Here is a 21,417-nt window from a genome sequence, read left to right as displayed (position 1 = left end):
CGCTTTGGCTACTGTACTGGTTTGATAGCATTCGGGAGATGTTCCCATGGCTGGCGTTTTAGGGGTATTGTTTAGAGTTTTTTCGTTTTTCGTATTGAGTTCCACTTTAAAGTAGTATCCTAGTCGGGCTTACCCCGCCATGAGGGGTTCAAATACTATAATCTTTTTAGGACCGTTCGATATCCAGGCACGTGGATGGGAATTCTCAAAGATACCCGGTATTGCAGTATTGATCAACGCTGCATTGACCAAGGTACTTTCCGATGTGATGATGTATATGCGATGTCTGGCTGCTCAGTGACGTCTTATCACGAGACTGATTGCTCATGTGAAATCCATATTCTTGGTTAATTACATGCAAGTATGTAGATAAATCGGCAATCGAAGTATTGCCATTGTATTAATAGTGTATGCATATGCCCTGCCAGCGAACCGTCTGGCGGTCTATCAATCCGAGCGAAGGTAATAGCTCCTGCCGAATGTAGTAAAGTAATTAGCTGTGCAATCTTCATGTGATATATATTCCTGGCAAAACGCCGCAAATGCCGATAGACTCAAACGCTTTTTGAACAGTATGGTCGCTAAATAAATAACATGTCGGTTGTTCTCGCATCAGGCGATCTTGAAAGGTAACTCTTCCTCTGCTATTCTTCGTTGATCCCAGATTCTGTATAACAACCAGAATAGCATTACGAGGACGAGGCATGGGACGGTCCAGACTAGATACCACCACCATTCCGGATTGTTGGCCAGGAGGTTGATGTTCATGCCGAAGAGGGAGGACATGAATAGCATTGGGAGGAAGATGAACTATTTCGTGACAAAGGCGTGTCAGAGGAGGGGAGCTGTGAATAGTTGGATGGTGGTGGGGTGCTTACGGTGATCCAGCTGAGACGTTTCAAGCTGGTGTTTTGCTCTCTGGATCTATATGCCTCGTCAATGCTGATGAGGTTAAACATCAATTGCATTTGACCGCGGAGGTCAATCTCCCATCCCTTTAATACATCTTGAACTTGTGTGAAATATTCTTTATCACGGACGAGTTCGTCGTATTGTTTCGGACATGCTTGTTCTAACAATACCTCTCCCGCAGCTGTGGATGTACACGTATTTTCGGTAACAGTAGCTGACGAAGTTGCGCTCAAGGTGGATGATTCTCCCGTACTACCGGTATTTACACGGGTACCCGGGCTGCTGTTACTGTGAAAACTATTTCTCGAGTGGGTTGAAATTGGGGTTTTACGCCACATCCAGAAGTAGGGGAGGTGGGGTTTTTGGTTGTAGACGTCCGGGGAGAGGAATTGGTCGATTGTTTCTGCGTTGTTTTGGGCAACTAATAGAAGACTGTCGACAAGTTTTAGGGAGGCGAGGATGGTGTTTATTGTGGCTTTTTGGACGCGGTTGTCGTAGAGGTAGGTTCTCTATCGAGGGTTAGGGAAATTGTATATATTGAAGGACAAGGGGGTAGGGGGACATACAAGGGCTTTGATGTGTGACCCGTAAGCCCTTATAAAAGACGTCCACCTATCAACCTCCTGATCAAAAAGTCGAACGACAAGATCGATAGGTTGAAAATCCCGTTTATACAACAACGGCAACAAATTAATATGATCCGCCACATCCGAAGTCGTAATATCCACAATACAACCCGTGACGGAGTCATACGCAATATCCAATGCCACGTGTTTTACATACAACAGCGGACGTTTTGTGATGATTTGGGATTCGAGGGATAGGAGGAGTTCTGCGGGGGTGGATTTGGGGGCGAATCGAAATTTTAGACGGTGGTCGGAGGAGAGGTCGGATTGTTCGGGACTACGGTTGCCCAGGTTTAGATTTGGCCAGGTGGGGCGCCAGGTGAAGCCTGAGCGACGGAGGGTGGGGAGGCGGGTGGAGAGGAGGAGGAGTTCGGTCATGGAGATTGCGAAGGAGGCGGTGTCTGGGTATAATTATCAGGTTAGATACCGATATATTATATTCTAGACTAATCTGGACATATTTTATAGAACGTACGAAGAGGGCCAGAAGGCTGCTTTGTCATCAGAAAACGGTGGTGTTTTCCAGGATCGAGATTCCAGACGAAGTGCCATGATGCAGCTTGATGTTGATATCTTATTAAATCTGCAAATATCTTCCATGAATCGAGGTTTAGATGTTTTGCCCGTATGCATGCCTTTTCGAAATCATCAAGCCATTTGAGGAATGGAATCGGAATGTCGGATCGGGGTGTATTAAAGACACTAATTCATCCACGTGGAGTTTATTGTCAGTGGATTTGTGGTATTTTGTGTTGATTTTGTTGGAGGATTGGTAAGGGAATGGGGGCGCACGCACAATAGACGGTTTTGGCGTCTGCCTTCTAGAGAACCTGTCGCCTGTACATTTAATATTTAGTTTCTGGCCTTTCTTTCTGCGCAAGGTCGGGCGATATCTACGGTGGATGGTCCATACAATTGGATATTTCTCAATATATTCCATTATATCCGACCATCTTTCCAGCGATGCAACGGAATTTACAGTCTTAACATGAAGTATATTTTTTGTCGGCTTTTGTTGTAACTGCCAGCCAACTCCAAGGCTTAGACTTCTTTTCCACCACCAGTCTGTTTCCGTGGGACCTGTGGGGCTCGCGTGTGCTCGTTTCACAAGCGCATCGATGTCCATTGTTACGTCGGCACTGTCCATGGCTGCGAAACCGCGGGTTCCGTTGGATAGTAGTTGGTGGCGACGTTTTTCGGCCAGCATTTTGCGGCCTAGGTGGGTGGTTGCTATTTCAGGTGTCATTTTTGGAGGCGATGTAGATGTTTCGAGATATCGTTAGATGGCGATATGCAAGTCAGCAGGTGGAGTTTCTTAACGCATGCGCATGCGCATGCGGGGACCGTAAGCTAGGGTCAGCCGCTACGCAGGATCAAGAAGTATACGTTCTTAGGTATTTGGATATGTTCTTGGAAGAAGAGGCAAGTCGGAAGCTGTCTTGGTTTTTGTGAAATGGTTATGATTTTGAGGTTCCGAACTTGCTCTGCGATTCTTGGAGTCAGGAGAATTAGCTGGGGGTTACCGAATGTGGCTAAATTTCACGGGCGTGATGGCTCAGCCGCAACGGTTTACAAAAGTGCAGTTTTTCCTAGAGAGGATTATGTGACAGGAAATGATCGTACGATGTTTATTTGAGGAGCTGGTCAAGTGTTTAGGATTGTTAAACCGCAATTTTTTTTACCAATATCTCGGTGACGGATTTGAAGGTTTGAGGTTTAATTTTGAGTGTCAGTTTACTAATATTTATGATACTTACCTAGCGGTCGATGGTATATTTTCTAGACCTAGCCTAACGATATAGATTATAATTATGCCGACACACTTATGCCCATGGCAAGGCGATGGCTCGTCCATGGCCATCGAAGGAAATGCCCATTCGAGCTAGCCTCGCTGACGAAGAACTCCAATCCCCACCGTTGATCCAACGCATAAATTATCGAGGTCCGTGTTGTGCATTCCAAAGGTTCTGTTGAACATTATTTTAGAAGTGCGCTCGAGTTTGCTATTGCCATTGCGGCGATGCGATTAGATACAACACCTTTTCGAACACCTGAAGCTTAACCTTCAAAGCTGGCTCCAGGTGATGTTGTTATATATGAGATCCTGTCAGCTGTCGGCCGGGATCCCTGCTGTAGAGCTCAAACTAAAGTCGTCGGCGGTCTATTTGGGCGATTCCAACATACAACGCAGTTACACAGGTTTAAAGAGTCATGTCTGATACAACTATACGGGATATTCGGTGTTTTGAAGATGATCTAGGAAAATGGTATAGAGGCACAGCTATTCTGAAACTACCGTAACACTAACTATCGGTAACGATGTTGCTATACGTTGGGTGCGAAGCCAGTGCGTGCCTGCGGCCTGTGTTTTAGAGGACGTTGTTCAAATTCTTGAATTTGCGAGTACGCAGAGCCATTTTGACTCGAGATTCGAATTATCCTCTTGCCTGGGCATATCGTATTTCCAATTTTCATTTAATGCATCGCGTAAGTCTCGAGACGGTAGTTTCAAGCAAAACATGAAGATACTTTCCGTGTTCTCGCTGTTCTTAATAGCCACTACCACGAGGGCTATACAGCATCCTCCCCATCTCGAGACTACTCCCCGTCCAAATCTCAATCTCACGGCACGAGCCGTAAATGGTAAATATAATTTAGATAACTCCCCGCGCGGGCCGGTAGACGAATTGGAATCGACGCTAATATTCCATCTAACGAAACTAGGTACTGCCAAAACCTGGAAATGGTCCGACATGAACAACCTAGGCAAGCGTCAACTCTATTGGATTAACAAAAACGCCAATCCCGACTTCGACTCAACCATGGCCCGCCAAATGGCCCTCGCCCTCCGTGCAGATCCCGAGAGACTATGTGGCGTAAAGCAGGATGGGAGATGTTTGATCGGGTCATGCGATCCGGAAAAGGATATGGGACTTTATTTGTGTAATTATCGTCCTCAGGGGTTCGAGACTGCTTGTCATGATTTTGGACTTATTGCGGAGAATATGGTGGACCGTTGGGAGGGGAAGGATGATGGTGGAATGTTCGTGGCGGATTTTACAGAGCCATCGGTACAGGCTTATTCTTATTGGTCGGAGGATCCGACTTGGGTTGTTATGTATGCGATGCCGTGTTTGGATACTGTTCCGGTAGATGGTGTCAAAGATGATGCCTAGCGTACCTAGGTAGTTTAGTACAGTGCTAGTATACGAGATGGCGTTGGCTGGTTTTGCGTCGCAAGTTTTTGGCGGTGTTCTGCTTCTATCTTTATCGATCCATAGTCTTCCTTTCCTTTTCCTCTATTTTCTAATTCTATGACTACGAACGTGCAATTATTCCTCGAATTTAGATTTATCTCGATACTCCTCGAAATTATGTATACGTTGGATCAATTAAGAATTATCATTATTTCTCCTCTGAGCTTTGCCTTGAGCAGTTTCTAAACAAGGTTGTTTCCGTCTAGATACGTTGATAGAAGTCCGCCGCCATTTCTAATCACAATTAATAAGGAAATACAATAAAAGAATAGCATTGTAAAAGAAACAGCAACTGGAAAGCAGAAGCAACACTATCTGATAGCTCTAGGCTTAGATGGCGAAACTTCCAGCGATAACGGTAGCAATCAAGACTCCAAACACAATTCCAAGCGTGACAGCACTGATCCCACGCTCGCCGGTTGATGGCTGGCTGTCGGTAGGAGTTGGCAACCCAGTAGTCGTTCCATTGCTAGGAATGGCCGTAGCATTGGTGTAGACTTGTGTGGTGAAACTGGTCGTATCCGTCAAGATGGTGAAAACACCAGTCTGTGTGCCGACGGTATTGATGGTTTCGGCAGTGGTTTCAGGAGCAGTGGAAACCGAAGGAATTTCAACCACGGTGACGGGGTTTGAATATTCTAGTTGAGTGGCTGTTCTGACAGTAGTACTACCGAGGGCGATACAAGCAGACACAACGTAGTCTGGAACGGTTGGTTCCTAGATTATCATATATTAGAATAGATACCATTATGAAAGACATCTATAGATGATTGAAACCGAACATACTGGAGTAGGAACGCCAGGGCAGGAGGTGGAGCAGCCGCCGTAGGTTTGGCCGCAGGAGATGTAGTCGGCGCAGATAGGCACGCAGCCATCGGTGACGGTGAGGGTAGGGGCGTAGGCGAGAGACATTTTGATATTGCTCTGGTACGTATGTGCCTTGTACGATAGTATGAATAGGAGGGTATCCTGTGGGGTTGATGATGTTGAAAAGGTTGAAGAGATTAAAGAGATTAAAGAGGTATCTTTTGATAAGAAGAGCAGCCGAGACAGACGTCGACGCAAAAGTCGAAGGTTTGCTTGTTGTCTGGCAGGTTCGCCGCTGTTCTTTGATGATGCACACCTGGCACTCGGTTGCCTCGGTTGCCCGCATATATATGCAGGAAATACAACGATGTCTTGAACTTCGACAGATCACTGCTTTTTTCGACCTGGTTACCGTCGACCGAATCGAAAGCCTGTTGCATGTTGGCGAGAACTCAATAATAGACTACCCGAAGAGGCAATTCTGAACTTTCAGGTTATACGACATGGCTACTACTCGATTTAATATGCATCTGCATATACTGTATGATATCGAAGATGCTAGTCACTGCTCCAAATTTTGATCTTTGAAAAATAAATATTCACCACAATTAGATTGAATAAAACGCCGCTGGTTCCTTGGTTTATTAACTGGAGATATATAACGTTACGCGGTATACGGCTACGGCGTCAAGTTTATACCGATATACCGATCTGACTCGGTCAGAAGCCAACTCGAGAATGTGTTGCGCTGATTAATACAGACCTGGATCCGCATTCTCGTGCGACCGTTCAACGACATCCATTCTCATATCCTTCCTTGAGGGAAAAAAAACGACCATATCAATCCGTATACTCAATCATCAAGATGCGAGAAGGTCGACCGGATACTGCCGGGCCGGACGCCGGCCCCGAATCCCCATATCCCGTGCGACTTTCCGGCAAAATTATCTCAGGCTTCGGTCGTGGTAGCAAAGAACTCGGCATCCCCACTGCCAATATCCCCACCGAGGAGCTACCCGAGTTCATAGAGAGCGGCATATATTACGGCTGGGCAGGGCTACAGTCGTCTGAATGCGGCTCATCCAGCGACAAGGGCGATGCTGTCTTTCCGATGGTAATGAGTGTCGGGTGGAATCCGTTCTACAAGAATACGGTCCGCAGCGTTGTAAGTATTTTTTCTTTCGGCCCGAGTCCTTTCATGCGCTATGGCCTTGCGCAAAGAGAGAAAAAATCAAGCCCATCCTATCAAATTACTTCGGAGGGTGCCGATGGCTGACGCAGAAATCCGAGCTACAGGAGGTACACATTATTCATAAGTTCCCGCAGGACTTTTATGGTGCACATTTGAATCTATTGATAATGGGATATATTCGACCTGAGTTCGATTACATCTCGAAGGAGGCGTTGATCGAGGATATCAACAAGGATATCGACATTGCAATCAAGTCGCTGGAGAGGCCGCCCTATGCCGCGGTGAGAGAAGAGGGCTACCTGACCACCTTCCCGAACCAGAGCTAAGCGTGGTCAATCGATTTTGTGCTCTAATTGGCGTCTTGACTGTTCGGGCGTCAAAGCTATAGAGGATATAATAGAATATACAGCAATAGACGTGCTATATCTTGAAGCCCTTCTTGTGTCCCGAACTCGAGGTTTTGCCACAGCGAGGCTTTCAAAGCGTCCGCAATCTATCAGTAATCAAAACACGTGCCCGCAAGCTATCCCCGAGATGTTGAAAAAGCTTGAGAGCTCCCAATGTTTAGTCATCGTGTGGACCCTAGAACTCAAACCCAATCAGAAGATCTTCCGTACCATACTCCCCGTAGCCGAAGCTGCCGAAAAATGCAACGTTTGGCACAGAAATAACCTTAACTGGCCCGTCTTTTGCAGAAAACGGCCCTCTTTCACCATAGCGTCTCTCGTACGAGTTTTTCTCAAGGACGACGCGAAATTCAATGGGTTAGTCACCGGGCAAGCGGGTCCTGAACAACGGCGGGCGGCAAGGCCAGGATTTTTTGTCCCTTTCTCCTCGTGGAAAGGGCGGAAGCCAAGCTCTCGATATGCATTGCATTGCATCGTTCTCTGAGTTTCATTCGTAAGCCGATACGAATTCAAGGTTATCGTGTCGTAGCAGGTTTGGCGGAGATGCTTCTATAAAATTGAGAGTAGGTTCTCCGGTTCGGAAGAACTATTTTTTTGGCTTTAGAAGGAGCGCGACAGACTTACGAAATGCCGACAGGTCCCATTGAACAAGAGTACTCTGCGGCGGCAAGCGAGGTTGGCAGGAGTCACCCTTGCGATTCGACGACAATGGGAAGCTCTGCGGAGACCCTACACGAGAAGAAGGACGAAGATGCCATTGCGAACGATCCAGATTTCAAGGCAGTTGAGGAGGACGACCTGGTACCGATCGAAAAATCAAAAGAACAAGAGGGAAATGGACAAGATCCGTTTCTTGTGCTTTGGGAGGGCCATGGAGATCCAGGTTGCCCAAGAGGCATGAAAAAGAGGAAAAAATGGATTATTACGCTGATTGTGGCGGCAGGCGCGTTTAATACGTGGGTTTCTTCCTTCTCAGTACTGGAAAAGGCGAGTTATGCTGATTTGTCAACTGTAGTACATGTGCAAGCTCGATATATACCTCCACATACGACCAGATAGAAAAGGAGTTTGGCAGCTCGCACGAGCTCGCAATTGCTGGCCTATCTCTCTTCGTCATGGGACTTGGTGTAGGACCAATGTTTCTAGCCCCGCTCAGCGAGTTCTACGGCCGGCGTCCGATATATATTGCTTCCTTCGCTTGCTACATTCTATTCTTAATCCCCTGCGCGGCGGCGCAGAATATCACTACCTTGCTTGTTGGCCGCTTTTTTGATGGCGTGGCAGGAAGTGCGTTTTTGAGCGTGGCAGGCGGTACCGTTGGCGACATGTTTGAGGGGAGCGACCTAGGCCTCCCCATGATGGTTTACACCGCCTCGCCTTTCATCGGACCCGAGATGGGACCGCTGATCGGTGGGTTTATCAACGAAAATACCAACTGGCGCTGGACTTGGTATGTCATGATTATATGGTCGTTTGTGCAGTGGATCCTGCTATGTTTGATCCCTGAGACCTATAACCCGATTCTGCTGCAGCGGAAGGCAGCCAAAATTCGCAGAGAGACAGGAGACGACAGGTATTATGCGCCGTACGACAAGCGGGCGGACGGCATCCTCAAGACCGTGCTGGTAAGCTGTCAACGGCCATTTCAGCTGCTGGTGTTCGAACCCATGGTGTTGGCGTTATGCACGTTCACGGCACTATTACTCGGAATATTGTACGTGTTTTTCCAGGCTTTCGGGTTCATTTTCAGAGGCACATATGGCTTTACCCTGTCGCAACTCGGGTTGTCGTTCTTGGGATTGTTCGTCGGAATGCTGATGGGTGTGATGACCGATCCGATTTGGAGACGGACATACGCGAAGTTGGTGGCCAGGAGAGGCGAGTCAATACCAGAGTTTCGACTGACGCCAGGGATATTGGGAGGAGTATTGGTGCCTATCGGATTGTTATGGTTTGGTTGGACGACGTATAGGAGTGTTCATTGGATTGTCCCGATCATCGGAAGTATGGTTTTCGGAATGGGCACGCTGCTGGTTTATTCCGCTGTCTTTGCATTCCTAGTAGATTGTATGTCCTATCTTTCCCCCCTTCTTTTTACTTCGTCGGCCGGGTGAACCATTGCGGCGGCTTCTTTTTCATACGATGTTTCCACACCTCCTCCTCCAGGCTTCTTCAGCAATGTTGTTTCCGAGATCTATGACTAACATGTGCATCATTTCATCTTATGCAACAGGTTATCCACTTTACGCGGCCAGTGCTATGGCGGCGAACAGCTTCTCCCGAAGCTGTTTTGCGGCCGGGTTTCCCTTATTTTCGACGCAGAGTACGTATTCTACCCCTTATCCAGGTGCAATTGCATCAAGATTTTGCCCAAGATGTAAAAGAGGGAGGTGGAGTATTTGAGAGAGGACGTGATCGGGCTGACGATTTGGTTCTTGACGTCTCGTACGACGTTGCTTTTGAGTTTTTGCCTTTGTACAGTGTATCAAACCCTTGGAGCACAGTACGCCACATTGATACTGGCGTTATTGACCGTTGTGATGGCGCCCTTCCCGTTCCTTTTCTTCAAGTATGGAGAAAAGTTGAGGAAACATAGCCGATATGCGAAGAGTCCGTAGATCTGTCTTTCGATTGGTTAGTAATTTGGAGGATGTTGGGGATTATTCCCCTTTTGTTCTTAACGAAACTTTCCGGTTTTAGATGTAGTGCAGATATGCAGATATGGTCCCTGGTTCTAATGCAGATTTTTATACGCACGATGGGGAAACGGATTTGGATTTTACTGATGCAGGGATTGTTGGTGGTCTTTGTAGATTTTCCTATGCATATTTTGAGGCGTTATCTTTGCTTAATCGATAGACATATGCATAGGGCTTATGAGCTTAGTATTGGAAGTATCAATGAAAGAAAAGATTTACGAATATGGTTAATAATTAATTAACTAGACGTAAGGATCATTCTGATAAGACGGTCTAAATGTGTACAAGATATACGAGAGTTGACGGGGATCGATATCGGAAGCCTAGAGGAGGAGGGATCAAGGTTACTCCGTTTCAAGTTCTCTATTGACCAGCCTTGCTTTCCCTAGAAGCGTAATTTTAGAATGGGAACTTATATCGTGACGGCAATCATGACCTCTACTAGTATAGATCTTGGAACTAGACGAGACATAGACATAAGGTACCGCCTTCAAAACCACACTCTATACAGACTAATTTCTTTCGTTTTATTTGCTAAATCTCGTCTTGATTGTTGGTAAAATTTTCTGTTAGATATCAATTGATCAATAGTTTATCTTATCAGTCAAAGTCCGATAAATATCGGCTGATGGGTCGGGATATCCTACGGAAAATCTCCTAGCTTGAGACTTGGGCATTTGAAATTGATTTTACTTGGGATGTCGGAGAATGGGAAATAGATCTTCCGCGGAACCATCGGAGGAACTCTTTCTACCAATGACTCGAGTATGTTCGGTATTCACCCTCCGTAAGAGATTTCACCAATTACAGGGAACAAATGTTGTAATCTATCACTAGCACTACTTCGAAAGCCAGTCGAGTTTATTCGAGAATCTCCAGATCGTAAAATAACCACTCAAAGAGGGCAAGATCCGCATGCGTTGGCCGCTGTTCCCAGCTGCTCGCTCGTGGATGGGTTGTCCGCCCGCACCCGCATGCACCGATGCATCATGCATCATGTGGGTTACACAGAAAGGGATACTAGGCAAGAGGTGGAGCACATACCGAATCGAAATCGAGGGCCGTGCTTGGAGGTAAGGAGGTATGCGGAGGTTTATTAGTCCGGAGGTATAATACGGAACAATAGGGACATGTCGTTAACTGACGAAGCGATTATTTCCTGTAATTTTTGGGACGCAATGCAATGGGCTATCTGGATCCCTTTAATTAGGAAAATCCGTATAATGGCAGTGTAATATATGCTTAGTAGGTGAAGTTAAATTTGGCCACTGGAAAAGCGGTCTAATCAGCATAGACTAGCTCTGTGCGAGATGGGGTTTTTGATAACGTGCGATCGTGGGGAGCAATCGCAGGCCCGCCATGGAAGGTACAATATGCATGTAGGCATGTAGGATTGCATTGAATTGAATTGTTCGAGGGAGTGCAAGGCCTCGAGGTTTGCTCCAGCGCGCCGCACGTGCCAAGATATAGCATAGCTCGCAGATCAGAACTTCCCACGAGCCACGTGAGGTGGTTTGGAATTCATGGAATGGAATTTCGAGCTCACGAGGAGCTTACGATTGATATCCGCTTCTCGGATGGCTTGAACCGTCAAGTCAAGAGCTGGAACACGCGGTTTGGTAACAGGGTGAACGGGAGAACCTAGCTCGCGCTCGCTAGTTTCAAATGGACCGCTAAACTAGCCTGGCTAGTTTGGACTAGTGAGACCCTACTGCCGTGTGACAGCTTGGGTGGAGAAGGTATAGCATCTTTAGACAGAAGGCTAAGTGAAGCGTATACTGGATAATGAAAAAACTTGGAAAAGGGTAACTGCTGCCAAAGCTAAGAGACAAAACGGCGAAGAAACGGAGGGTTCCTACGAGGTAGATGTAAAGGTTGGGACATATTAGTAGTACTGTAGCAGTGTGAGTAGTTTCATATCGATAGAATTAGTGCAATCCACCTGTGCTCCGGAAGACTAGTAATGAAGCGAAGTATAACTAATTCAATACATGGGCCATTCCGCCCTTATGCCGTTTCTTGGATAAACCTGGCCGAAACGTTTGCGAATTTATCTAGGAAACCCTTAGTAAGATGCAGATCTTAGATCTTAGAAGAAAAAAGCATGTCATTGCGGGGACTACACTTGCAAGTCATCCACCCCACCCCACGGTCCGCTAGTTTCAATGGCGACTACATTCTTTGCGGGATGTTCTAGATCTTTCTTTCGGAGGAATTTCCTGCTACGGTAAAAGTAGGGAATGGACGTTAAGAATACCCATTCTACGGCGATACTTGAAAAAAGGCGAAGCAAAACAAAAGAGCTATGAGATCGAGGGCCCTAGACCAAGCGGAAGGGTACTAAATACATTGATGTCGGAATAATACAGCATGGACTGAGCTGGAACGAGGCAGGGTGCATGTTAGCGAACCAAAACGCCGCTAAGGTTTCGTCCTATAAGCTTTGAGAACGGGGTGTGTGGAAGATGTATTGCCTTGTAGCAAAGACGGAGAGTACGCAATACTGGGACATCTGGGGGTGATTGACAATGTGCCTGCCCTTATCTATGACCGCTTTTTTTCCTCAAAGGAGCCCTCTGAACGACCTGCCCCTTCGTCCTGAAGACCTCGGACAGAGTTACATCAAACTTCGCTTGATGTAACCTCCGCATTTCAGGTCGTGCAAAAGAGGCAAATATGAAGGTCGAGGAAACAAGTGAGAGAGAAACTCAGTGTTTCTCGTGTGTCATTTGGAGGGGGTGCTCACAATGTTAAGTAGGCTCTGGTGACTGGTCGTTTTCGTGAGACGATATGATTGGCTAGAGGATTCCTAGAGAGAGACGTAGTGCGGGGTGTGTGGGAGGGTTCACAAAGGTGGGAAGAAGGTTAGCTAGCTTCTAGGCAGATACACTGTATCTGACGAAGTCTAAAGTCCCCCAAAGGTGTTCGATTCATATTGATATCGACATCGTTGGAACTTTGTGTTGTGGTGTTGCCTCGACGTCGAGGCCTGGACGTCCCTAGTACCTACAGCTTGTGAGGAGGATTTCGACGTTTCATTCCGATTAGCACAAATCCCGCAGCGGCACTCTGGCTTCGGCATCCGATCTGCTCTGATCTAGTAAGGTACTTACTGACTAGCTCTAGCTACTAACTTACACACGTGCAGACTGACATGCTTTAAATGCATCCCAACATTCCCATCAAGATCATGGATATCTGACCCCCAGTTGACCAAGCTGGGATAGGCCAAGCTATGATACGAAGCTGGCCCTCTGACCTCCTCGAAGCGGCTGATATGGCAGCTGGGCAAGGCAAAAGCAGGCAGCCCGGTGAACCGGCAAGGGTTCCTGATATGATATCCAAAGAACCTCATTCGCCTTCGTCTTCCGTTACGGGCGCCCGAAGTAGCTATATCCGTTTTTATGTAGCTTGCTCTTGTGCGATGGCCGAATTAAACTGAACGATGCAATCCTAAAGCGCTCGAAGCTCGAGGGCTCTCTCTTCTACCCTCTTACTTTCAGGCCGGGATATGTGGTGATGCGTCATGTCGTCCGACCTCAGACTTGTCACATTCTTGTATCCCTCTGGAGCTCGACAGATGTGCTTGAAGCAAGCAAGCAAACGGGTGGGCAAGCAGCAAATCGGTCCCCAAAAAAAACCTCATAGGCGAGAGGGCGTATTATGCGCGCTGCTAACATATGCTCTATGCTGTCGAATTTTTGGTCGCTGCTCAAGCCAATCCGCTGCAGAGGAAGTTCAATTCCAGCGGCCTGTTGGGTTCGATGCCGAACATGCGAACCATGCGTGCAAGCAAGACACATACAGATATGCCCTGATCGTATTCACGGCTTTGGCTCTTCCAATGACCATGAGCATGACCAGAGCTCGAGCTTCGAAGCTGCTTCCTCTCCTCCGAGCTTAAGCTACTGCTACCAAGCATATACTATCCCACCTCACAAAATATCTCCACAAACAGCTCGTCCACTTTCGTCATTTGAAGATCTAAACATCAATGGAGTAGGGGAAGTGGGTCAGCTTCCTCCGAACCAGCTGATTTTTCACTCCATGTTCCCGCCTGCGAACCCAAGCCGAGTCCTGCCCAGTCCATTCGGCCCACACCATCGGCCACCGTCTCCAACCACCATCGTTTACCTGGCCAGTAGCGAGTGATTATTCGCGCATAATATTCCTCCAGAAAGGGTTGGCAGACCTTCCGAAGAGAGGCTCGTCGACGGAGACGCAATCCACCTTGCTAAGCGCTGCTGTAATTGCGATATTCTCAGCCCTGTGACTTGACAGACCTGGGCCCTGGGTCAGCATCTCAGTACTTGATGAAATAGCTGTCGAAACGAAGCGAGTTCAAATCCCAACCCGAGTCAGGGAACGAGGAGAAATTATCACAAGCGGATTCAATTTCCTTTCAGGCCCACGGTACTATAATTAAGCATTTTTTGCCATTTTTTGACAGGCTCGAACAGAAAGAGAGAGAAAAAAATCCACACTACAACCGTTCCATTCTCGCCGAGAAAAGACGAAACGTGCGAGCTTGCATTATTATTTCGTAAACGGTGAAAGGATAACCCATCAAAGTCGCGAGCCGCTTTGATTTCTGCGCGGGGTACTTACGAGTACCTGCCGACTCTTGCCTTGATCTCTGCCAACTGAGCAAAAGAAAAGAAAGGTATCTGCAGTTTTTAATTGCTTACAGACCGACCTACAGTAATCTGTACCCATCGCTTGCATTGGTCTCCCTCATCCACGATTTCGACACATCCTGAAAGATCGAATTCTGGATTATAGGAAAAAACAAAAGGAAGGGAGGAAGAAGGCATCTCATGTCGTCGGTGACGAGGGCAAGGTCAGACGGCAAGTAGCAAGGTCAGACGGCAAGTAGCAAGGGCCTAAGTTGCAGCAGAACGCCTGCCATGCTATGCGAGGTGAAAAAAAAAAGGGTAGAAAACGCCTCAATCGAGCCCACCCACTGCAGCAAACGACAGCGGACCAGCTTTGCCATCCTTTTGTGCGTCTTTTAGCGGCATCCCGATATTTTGGGACTAGCAGGGAGAGGAAAAGAACGTTTGTTTCTGATTTTTTTTTTTTTTTTTTTTTTTTTTTTCCCTCCCAAGTGTCGTCTTTCTCTGGTCGGTTTTTTTCTCGGTCCCCAGTTCAAGCGTTCCCAATATTATTCGTCCGCTCGTTTTTCAAACCCGTTTTTCCCATTTGATATATTCCCGTTTTCTCTCTTGACGCAGCAGATTCTAAAGCAGCAGCATGATACTGACCGACATGCCCTCGTTCTGATGTTGATAGCCTTCGAATGGGAAGTTGACGTTGACGTTTGGCGAGCCAATCCCTCACCTGGCTCTGCTCCATGCTAGTACCCTCCGCAGTTACGACTAGCTCCAGCGAAGATAGCGCCATACCGACTTAACTTCGTTTTTGATCTTGATCTTTTAAAAGGTCTGTGAAGTACCAGCTCGGTTGTTCCCTCCCCTCTCACGAGAGCCGAAAAAGCGAGAATACCATGTCATAAAATAATATCTAGATCTTGCTCTTCTTTTCCCTGGTCAGACCCGGCAAACATGTGTCCCCGGGCTCACAATCTTATTTCTTGACTTGGCTGACTCTACCTCGGTTGCCGTAAAGGCCAGGTCCGATTTTGCTGGACGTATATAAACTTTCGCCCGAAAGGAAGCCCGAGCAAAAAAAAAAAAAAAAACAAATTGAATTAATTGGTCTGGGAGACTAAGGGTTTCCCAACGTCACAGGCCGTCCATCGAGTCAGTCCAGTTAGCGAGCACGCATATCGCCAAGTCCCCCGGATCCAAAAATTTACTCCAGTTTCAACGAAAATAATCCTAACCACCCCCTCAACGTTCGAGAAGAATTCCACCCACCAAGTCTTTGTATCTAATGCGCCTCAATCCGCGAGCGCTCGATCCGACCAGCATCGCCAATCGAGCTCTGTTACGCCCGTCGGACGACCGCACCTCGCTTCTGACCGCCTGCTCGCGTGACACCTCCGACTTCAGGCTCGCACAGCTACCTCCCGAGATCCCTTGAAGCCGCCAGATCTTACAGACGCATATCACACCCTACTGGCACGATTTGTCGATATCTTGCATATTGTCTATCTAGATTTGTTTTTTCTCGATTTTTCCGATACTACCAAACCATATCACCTATACATCGGCGACTACAAGCTGAAACCCTATCTCTGGCGTGTTCATGTCGAGCGTGAACAACGGCACGACGTCACCAACTGCGGTGAAAGTCTCTTCGAAGACTAGCCTCAGCGCTGCAGCTGCAAAGGACCCGTCTCGCCCGCGACGGAAAAAGGCCAGAAGAGCCTGTCATGCCTGCCAGAGGGCGCACCTGACGTGTGGTAGGACAAGATATCTTGCCTCGTGTTGGATTTCATGCAAGCTTCGATTTTCGATCGCACACACCCTGCATAGATCGAGAAACAGAATGCTGTTCTAGAACACAATTCCTTCTTTGTTTATACAGATCGAACTTTGGTTTTGGCTGACTCGGTCACTTTCCTTCTGCTTAGGTGACGAACGACCATGTCAGCGTTGTATCAAAAGAGGTCTTCAAGACCTTTGCGCTGACGGAGTGCGCAAAAAGGCAAAGTATCTTCATGATGCACCCATCGACACTCCTCCAAAGGATCACCTTCGTACCACCCAAGTGCAGAAGCAGGCCTCGTCGAATCCCGGTATTTATACGGGAGATGGCACCATCAACCCGCTCTCGATGGATCAAACCCCAGATCTCCTTACGCCACAGATCGGTACTACTGCTGAAGCTAATTTGGGATTGGGAACTATGCCTCAATCGTCTCAAAATCCTCAGCAACAACAACAGTTTGGCAATCCCCCTTTCTTCGATCCTGCAGACCCCTCAATCTATAATTTTGACATTGCTTCTCTGAACTTTGGTTCCCACTACGGTGCATTGGAGTTCGGCATGCTCGGCCATATGACTGGTGGCGGAGCAAATGCAACGACGCCTGAATCCAACGGATCTGGCAACGGCTATCAGCAACAGGGGCCGTTCTCACCCTCTGGTGGACCGGCCTATCTTGCTCTAGGTGACACAGGCTTCATGAATGACTGGAGCAATTCCCGTCAGAACAGCGCAGGAAATATCCTTTCTAGTACAACATCTGCTCATCCGAATCATGCATTCACCGTCACCAACGGTCCGGGTAGTGGTTTGACGTCGCCTTCTCCGCCACTTCCATCCCCTAAACATCCTTCGACTTTGTATGATATCAACGTTCCACCAGCGACTGCTTCGCCTCCAATGTCGGTTGCCAATTTCTATAGCCCCGCCACAGCCAGGCCTCTTAACTACGAGAATATTTTCAACCACGGCCACCAGACGGCTATGTCTGCGCCGTTAGCCAAGCCGGTTCACCCTCCTCCTACCGCTCGGCGGCCAAAAGACCCTTCTACCCTGTACACCACAGTTACCAAGCCATATTCGTACACTGCAGGGTTCCACCGCCTCCTAGTGGTCCTTAGGAACCGTTTTCCGCCCCCCTTGCTGAATAGGATTGCTAGATCGATGGCATCATATCGTCCGTCCTTCATTGCGTGCACGAAAACGCTGAAAGAGGAGGACCTCCTTTTTATGGAAAAGTGTTTCCAACGGACCCTTTGGGAGTACGAGAAGTTCATCGGACAATGTGGCACTCCGACCATTGTCTGCCGCAGAACTGGCGAGATTGCTGCGGTAGGCAAAGAGTTTTGCCACCTAACATCTTGGCCTAAAGATGTCTTGTTAGGCAAAACACAAAACCTGAATACCAATTTTGGCAACAGCAATCTTGGTGAGCGGGAACAGCAAATAATCTTTGGGCAGCAGACTCACAACGCTGGAACGGAGCAAAATCCAAAGCCGGTGTTCTTGGCCGAGCTGCTGGATCAGGAGTCTGTGGTGGAGTTTTACGAGCAGTTTGCGAAACTAGCATTTGGTGATGCTAGAGGGTCCGTTATGACCAAGTGCAAGCTGTTAAAGTATCTCCCCGCGGAAGTTTCTGCTACAGATGATGCCGGTAAGAGGAGGAAGGCAGGAAATTCTACCCCTGTCAGGGGCCCAACAGCCCAAATGTCGAGAAACGGAGTGGTTGGCGAGAGCGGCCTTGACAGCTTGGCAAAAGATGGAAAGGTCGACTGTACCTTCTGTTGGACGGTCAAGAGAGATATGTTTGATATTCCAATGTTGATTATTGGAAATGTGAGTGCCTTCCCCTTCCTTACTCTATAATCTCTTTTACTAACAATGTTTCGATCTTCAGTTTCTGCCAATTCTCCAAGGCCATCTATCTTGAGCATGCTTCGAAAATCTTTTGATATTAGTATCACTTAATACCGTGATACTCGCAGGCAATTTGCATAGGGTATTCTTATCTTTTGGGAAAAATTATCTGATACCTAGGACGGTTTGTTACATTTTTGAATTTTCTTTTGATTTCGACTCAGATATCCACAGTAATCTGGCGTACGTCAAAGCACGTGGGGCGTTCTAATTGACTTTGAAGCATATTTCTAATACCTTAGCGGTAAAACCGGCGCGCGGTTTGGTTTACATCAACTTCCCCTGTTCTCTTCTTCCCAAACTATCATTTCTACATTTCAATATTGTTCTATTAAACCCGAGGTGCACGAAGAACACGAGTCCTCTTACTCTCCCTTCGACTTCCTTATGTCCTGTACTTCTTGGCGATGTTGAGATGTCTTTCCTTCAAGCTATATCTTCTTCTTTCTGGCATGCGACGAATCTTCTATGATTATACGTTTTCTGCTGCCTTGAAATCTCTTGTACCCGTGTACAACCATATTCTTCCAGATCAAAAAAAAAAAGAAAAAAGAGCGACTTTTAGGAAACGAGAAGCTATAGTGTGCTTCTGGCATTTTGCGACGGTGCTACATCATCTCTTTGTATGTCATTCTCTTTCTTGTTTGAAGATTTCCGAGAGTGCTTGCGAGATCTCGAGTTTATCTTTTTTGTTTTTTATTCGCATGTATGCCGTTCGATGCCCCAAAAGTTTGGTTTTTTTTTTGATCGTTTCTTGTAATATAATACATCTTACACCAAGATCTGAGGTCTTGAAAAAAAATAAGTGCAGGGAAATGATACTGTTATGTGGTGATTGTAACACAAACGTCTTTTTTTGATCTTTCCGGGTACATAGAAGAGTTTTCAGAGTCACGCGTGTAGGCACTGGAAGCCTATAACTTCGAGGCCCTCTTCCGTCTTGCGTTCAAGGCCTCTTCTAATGCTTTTCGTATCCGTTCTTGTTGTGATTTCCAGTGCTGTGCCCGCTTTGGCTCAGACTCAAAGACTGAGTTGATCCATGCGGCCATGTTTTCCACCTCCTTAATGCCGCGACTGATCTCGCCGGCTGCAGTTATTAGGCAGTGGCCGGCTTTGGGGATAATTTCGTGTTGGATGTAAATTTCTGCCCCTTTGGCGTATTTTGGATTTATCTCTTCTTCTCCCGTGATATCATCCCAGCTTGAATTTTGCAGCTCTTTTTCCACCACCACCCCTGTTGTTTCTGGCTCCTTGATATCGTCCTGGCTTGTCCCTTGAACTTTTACTTGTTCGCCCTCCTCCTCCTCCGTAACTTCTTCTTCCTCGAAATTCCAACCTACGCCCTTTTCACCTCCACTTTTCAAGCCTTCCGATTCTTCAAATATATCGTTGTTATGTGTTTTTCCTAGCTCCCGAGTTTCTTCTTTCTCTATGTCCTCGATTGTTTTGCTCTTGGGGGGGAACATGGAACTTCTCGCGGCGTGAACGTACTCTGTTATTTGTTGGTGAAGAATATCGCCTTCTGCGCTGACGATCCTCATCATTGGGACGGTAAGTTTCCCAATTAGATTCAGTGGCGGGTAGGATACTGGCCGACGTGGTCCTCGTTTGAATATTGTGCCTGGTAATGTCTTGATCCAGGCTGGAGGGTTTTCGGGGTCGGCGAGGAGTTCGGATTCCACTTGAGAGATTAGATCGGTCCAGATGTTTACGCCGGAAGAAGAGAAGCGGTAGAGTGGAGAGACGAAGGGGTCGGTGAAGTCCTCTGGAGTGGCGAGGTAGTGAGAACGGATGGTCTTGAGGGTTTCAGAAGACAGGAACGGGTTGTCCGCAAGCTTGGAGTAAGTGGACAGTAAATCTGGATCAACTGCCCCAGCCTCGGATTGAGAATATTTTTCGAGCAGAGATTGTGATCGCGGGATGCTTGAGAGGTCGGATTCGGGTATCCCAGGGAGAGGGTCGAATGCCCAGTCTACAATTGGGAGCCAGGCCCCCGTGGCAATTATACCCGCCTCACGGCCTTCGGTTGCACCGATAGACGCCGCGAGGCTGCCGCCTATTCCGGTCCCTAGGACTGCCATCAGACGGCCATTGTAATTGTTTTGGCAGTATGTTTCTAATGAAACTATGGGGACTTCCGAGCGAACCCAGTCTATAGCCGCAAAAGCGTCATGAAGTGACAGTGGAAATGGAGGGGAGACACGATAGCCGACTGATATTGTCGTGGAGTTTGTGAGTTTAGTGAGTAGAGATATTACATGGTGCTCATAGGTGGTTGCTAGAGGGTTGGTTCCCCGTGATGGGAAATAAATGATTACAGGGGACCTCGATGTCGTATTTGAAACCTTGTATACGCTGGCGAGGGGAATAGAATTGATTAACAACTGGACATCAAGAAAATGGCATGTCATCCCGGAGAAAGTAGAACATACCGAAGATGAATACTTCCCGTCGCTTTTCGTGAGAGGACGAAATCGGCACAAGAGACGCCAGGTTGAATAGCCGGTTCGTAGTCTTTTTCACACGGATATTGCCCATCTAAATCATTGAAGGGATTATAGGGGGGCCTTTTAGCGACATTCTTGTTGTAAAAATCGATGTGCTCCTCATCATATATATCTTTAAGATCTTCATCAACATCGCGCTGGGGCTCCGATGTATAGGGACGCCTCCCTTGGGGCGTGATGCACCGGGGCGACCAAGTCCGGGGATATGGAAGTGGCTTTTGGGGCCGATTGAGAATTAGTCGAGAAATGGCCGGAAAGAAGCGCTGGGGGGGCCGCATTGAAGCATTCAATATGCATGTATCGATCGGGAGTTATAGTTCCACCAAACGGCCAATTGGTAGCTTTGTTGGAAAATGGAACGGCAACGCGGAAAATTGATGAAATGCATTTGTTTGTTACACGAAGATTAGACATCAGGTGCAACACAATATCCTGTTGTATTTCGAAGGGATCTAAGGTCGCAAGATATGTGGAGTCAACGTATGGTTTTCAAGAGTCAACATATCTTACAAATAGTGGAAGCATCCCTCTGAGCAGCATAGGGGGCGAACTAAAGTTTAGGATATCGCTATTTGTTAATTTTAGATACAGAGTTTGGTTTGTGAAAACGAGTTGCGCCAGAAGTCTGATCTTCCTGACCATGGGGATACCATGTTCGACATCCTGGACATCGTAGTCGCTCAATGGTTCAACCTCTCAC

General features: G+C 47.3%; 6 protein-coding genes across 6 annotated transcripts; 3 read left to right on the top strand and 3 right to left on the bottom strand.

The window, feature by feature from the left end:
• Nucleotides 1–612: 612 nt before the first annotated feature.
• DFL_000508 (uncharacterized protein) lies at nt 613–2,784 on the bottom strand (the record flags this gene model as incomplete). Its single annotated transcript, XM_067634284.1, has 6 exons — nt 613–810; nt 879–1,421; nt 1,479–1,939; nt 2,014–2,240; nt 2,335–2,375; nt 2,452–2,784. The coding sequence occupies 6 exons, from the start codon at nt 2,782–2,784 to the stop codon at nt 613–615; spliced, it is 1,803 nt and encodes a 600-aa protein (XP_067495048.1).
• A 1,273-nt stretch (nt 2,785–4,057) lies between these two features.
• On the top strand, nt 4,058–4,714 carry DFL_000507 (uncharacterized protein; the record flags this gene model as incomplete). Its single annotated transcript, XM_067634272.1, has 2 exons — nt 4,058–4,181; nt 4,263–4,714. The coding sequence occupies 2 exons, from the start codon at nt 4,058–4,060 to the stop codon at nt 4,712–4,714; spliced, it is 576 nt and encodes a 191-aa protein (XP_067495047.1).
• A 411-nt stretch (nt 4,715–5,125) lies between these two features.
• On the bottom strand, nt 5,126–5,707 carry DFL_000506 (uncharacterized protein; the record flags this gene model as incomplete). The annotated part of the gene is made up of 2 exons (XM_067634261.1): nt 5,126–5,512; nt 5,582–5,707. 2 exons carry the CDS (start codon nt 5,705–5,707, stop codon nt 5,126–5,128), a joined length of 513 nt encoding a protein of 170 aa, XP_067495046.1.
• A 760-nt stretch (nt 5,708–6,467) lies between these two features.
• Nucleotides 6,468–9,819, top strand: DFL_000505 (uncharacterized protein; the record flags this gene model as incomplete). The annotated part of the gene is made up of 8 exons (XM_067634250.1): nt 6,468–6,767; nt 6,899–7,075; nt 7,734–7,764; nt 7,839–8,157; nt 8,217–8,826; nt 8,932–9,268; nt 9,435–9,524; nt 9,683–9,819. 8 exons carry the CDS (start codon nt 6,468–6,470, stop codon nt 9,817–9,819), a joined length of 2,001 nt encoding a protein of 666 aa, XP_067495045.1.
• Nucleotides 9,820–16,110: 6,291 nt separating this feature from the next.
• DFL_000504 (uncharacterized protein) lies at nt 16,111–18,223 on the top strand (the record flags this gene model as incomplete). The annotated part of the gene is made up of 3 exons (XM_067634238.1): nt 16,111–16,267; nt 16,439–18,129; nt 18,191–18,223. The coding sequence occupies 3 exons, from the start codon at nt 16,111–16,113 to the stop codon at nt 18,221–18,223; spliced, it is 1,881 nt and encodes a 626-aa protein (XP_067495044.1).
• Nucleotides 18,224–19,124: 901 nt separating this feature from the next.
• DFL_000503 (uncharacterized protein) lies at nt 19,125–21,359 on the bottom strand (the record flags this gene model as incomplete). The annotated part of the gene is made up of 3 exons (XM_067634226.1): nt 19,125–20,565; nt 20,643–20,854; nt 21,228–21,359. 3 exons carry the CDS (start codon nt 21,357–21,359, stop codon nt 19,125–19,127), a joined length of 1,785 nt encoding a protein of 594 aa, XP_067495043.1.
• Nucleotides 21,360–21,417: the final 58 nt, after the last annotated feature.

The sequence above is a fragment of the Arthrobotrys flagrans genome (assembly GCF_004000055.1).
Source record: "Arthrobotrys flagrans strain CBS H-5679 chromosome Unknown unitig_15, whole genome shotgun sequence".
In the NCBI taxonomy this organism is placed as follows: domain Eukaryota; kingdom Fungi; phylum Ascomycota; class Orbiliomycetes; order Orbiliales; family Orbiliaceae; genus Arthrobotrys; species Arthrobotrys flagrans.
This window is presented reverse-complemented; position numbering and strand designations above follow the sequence as displayed.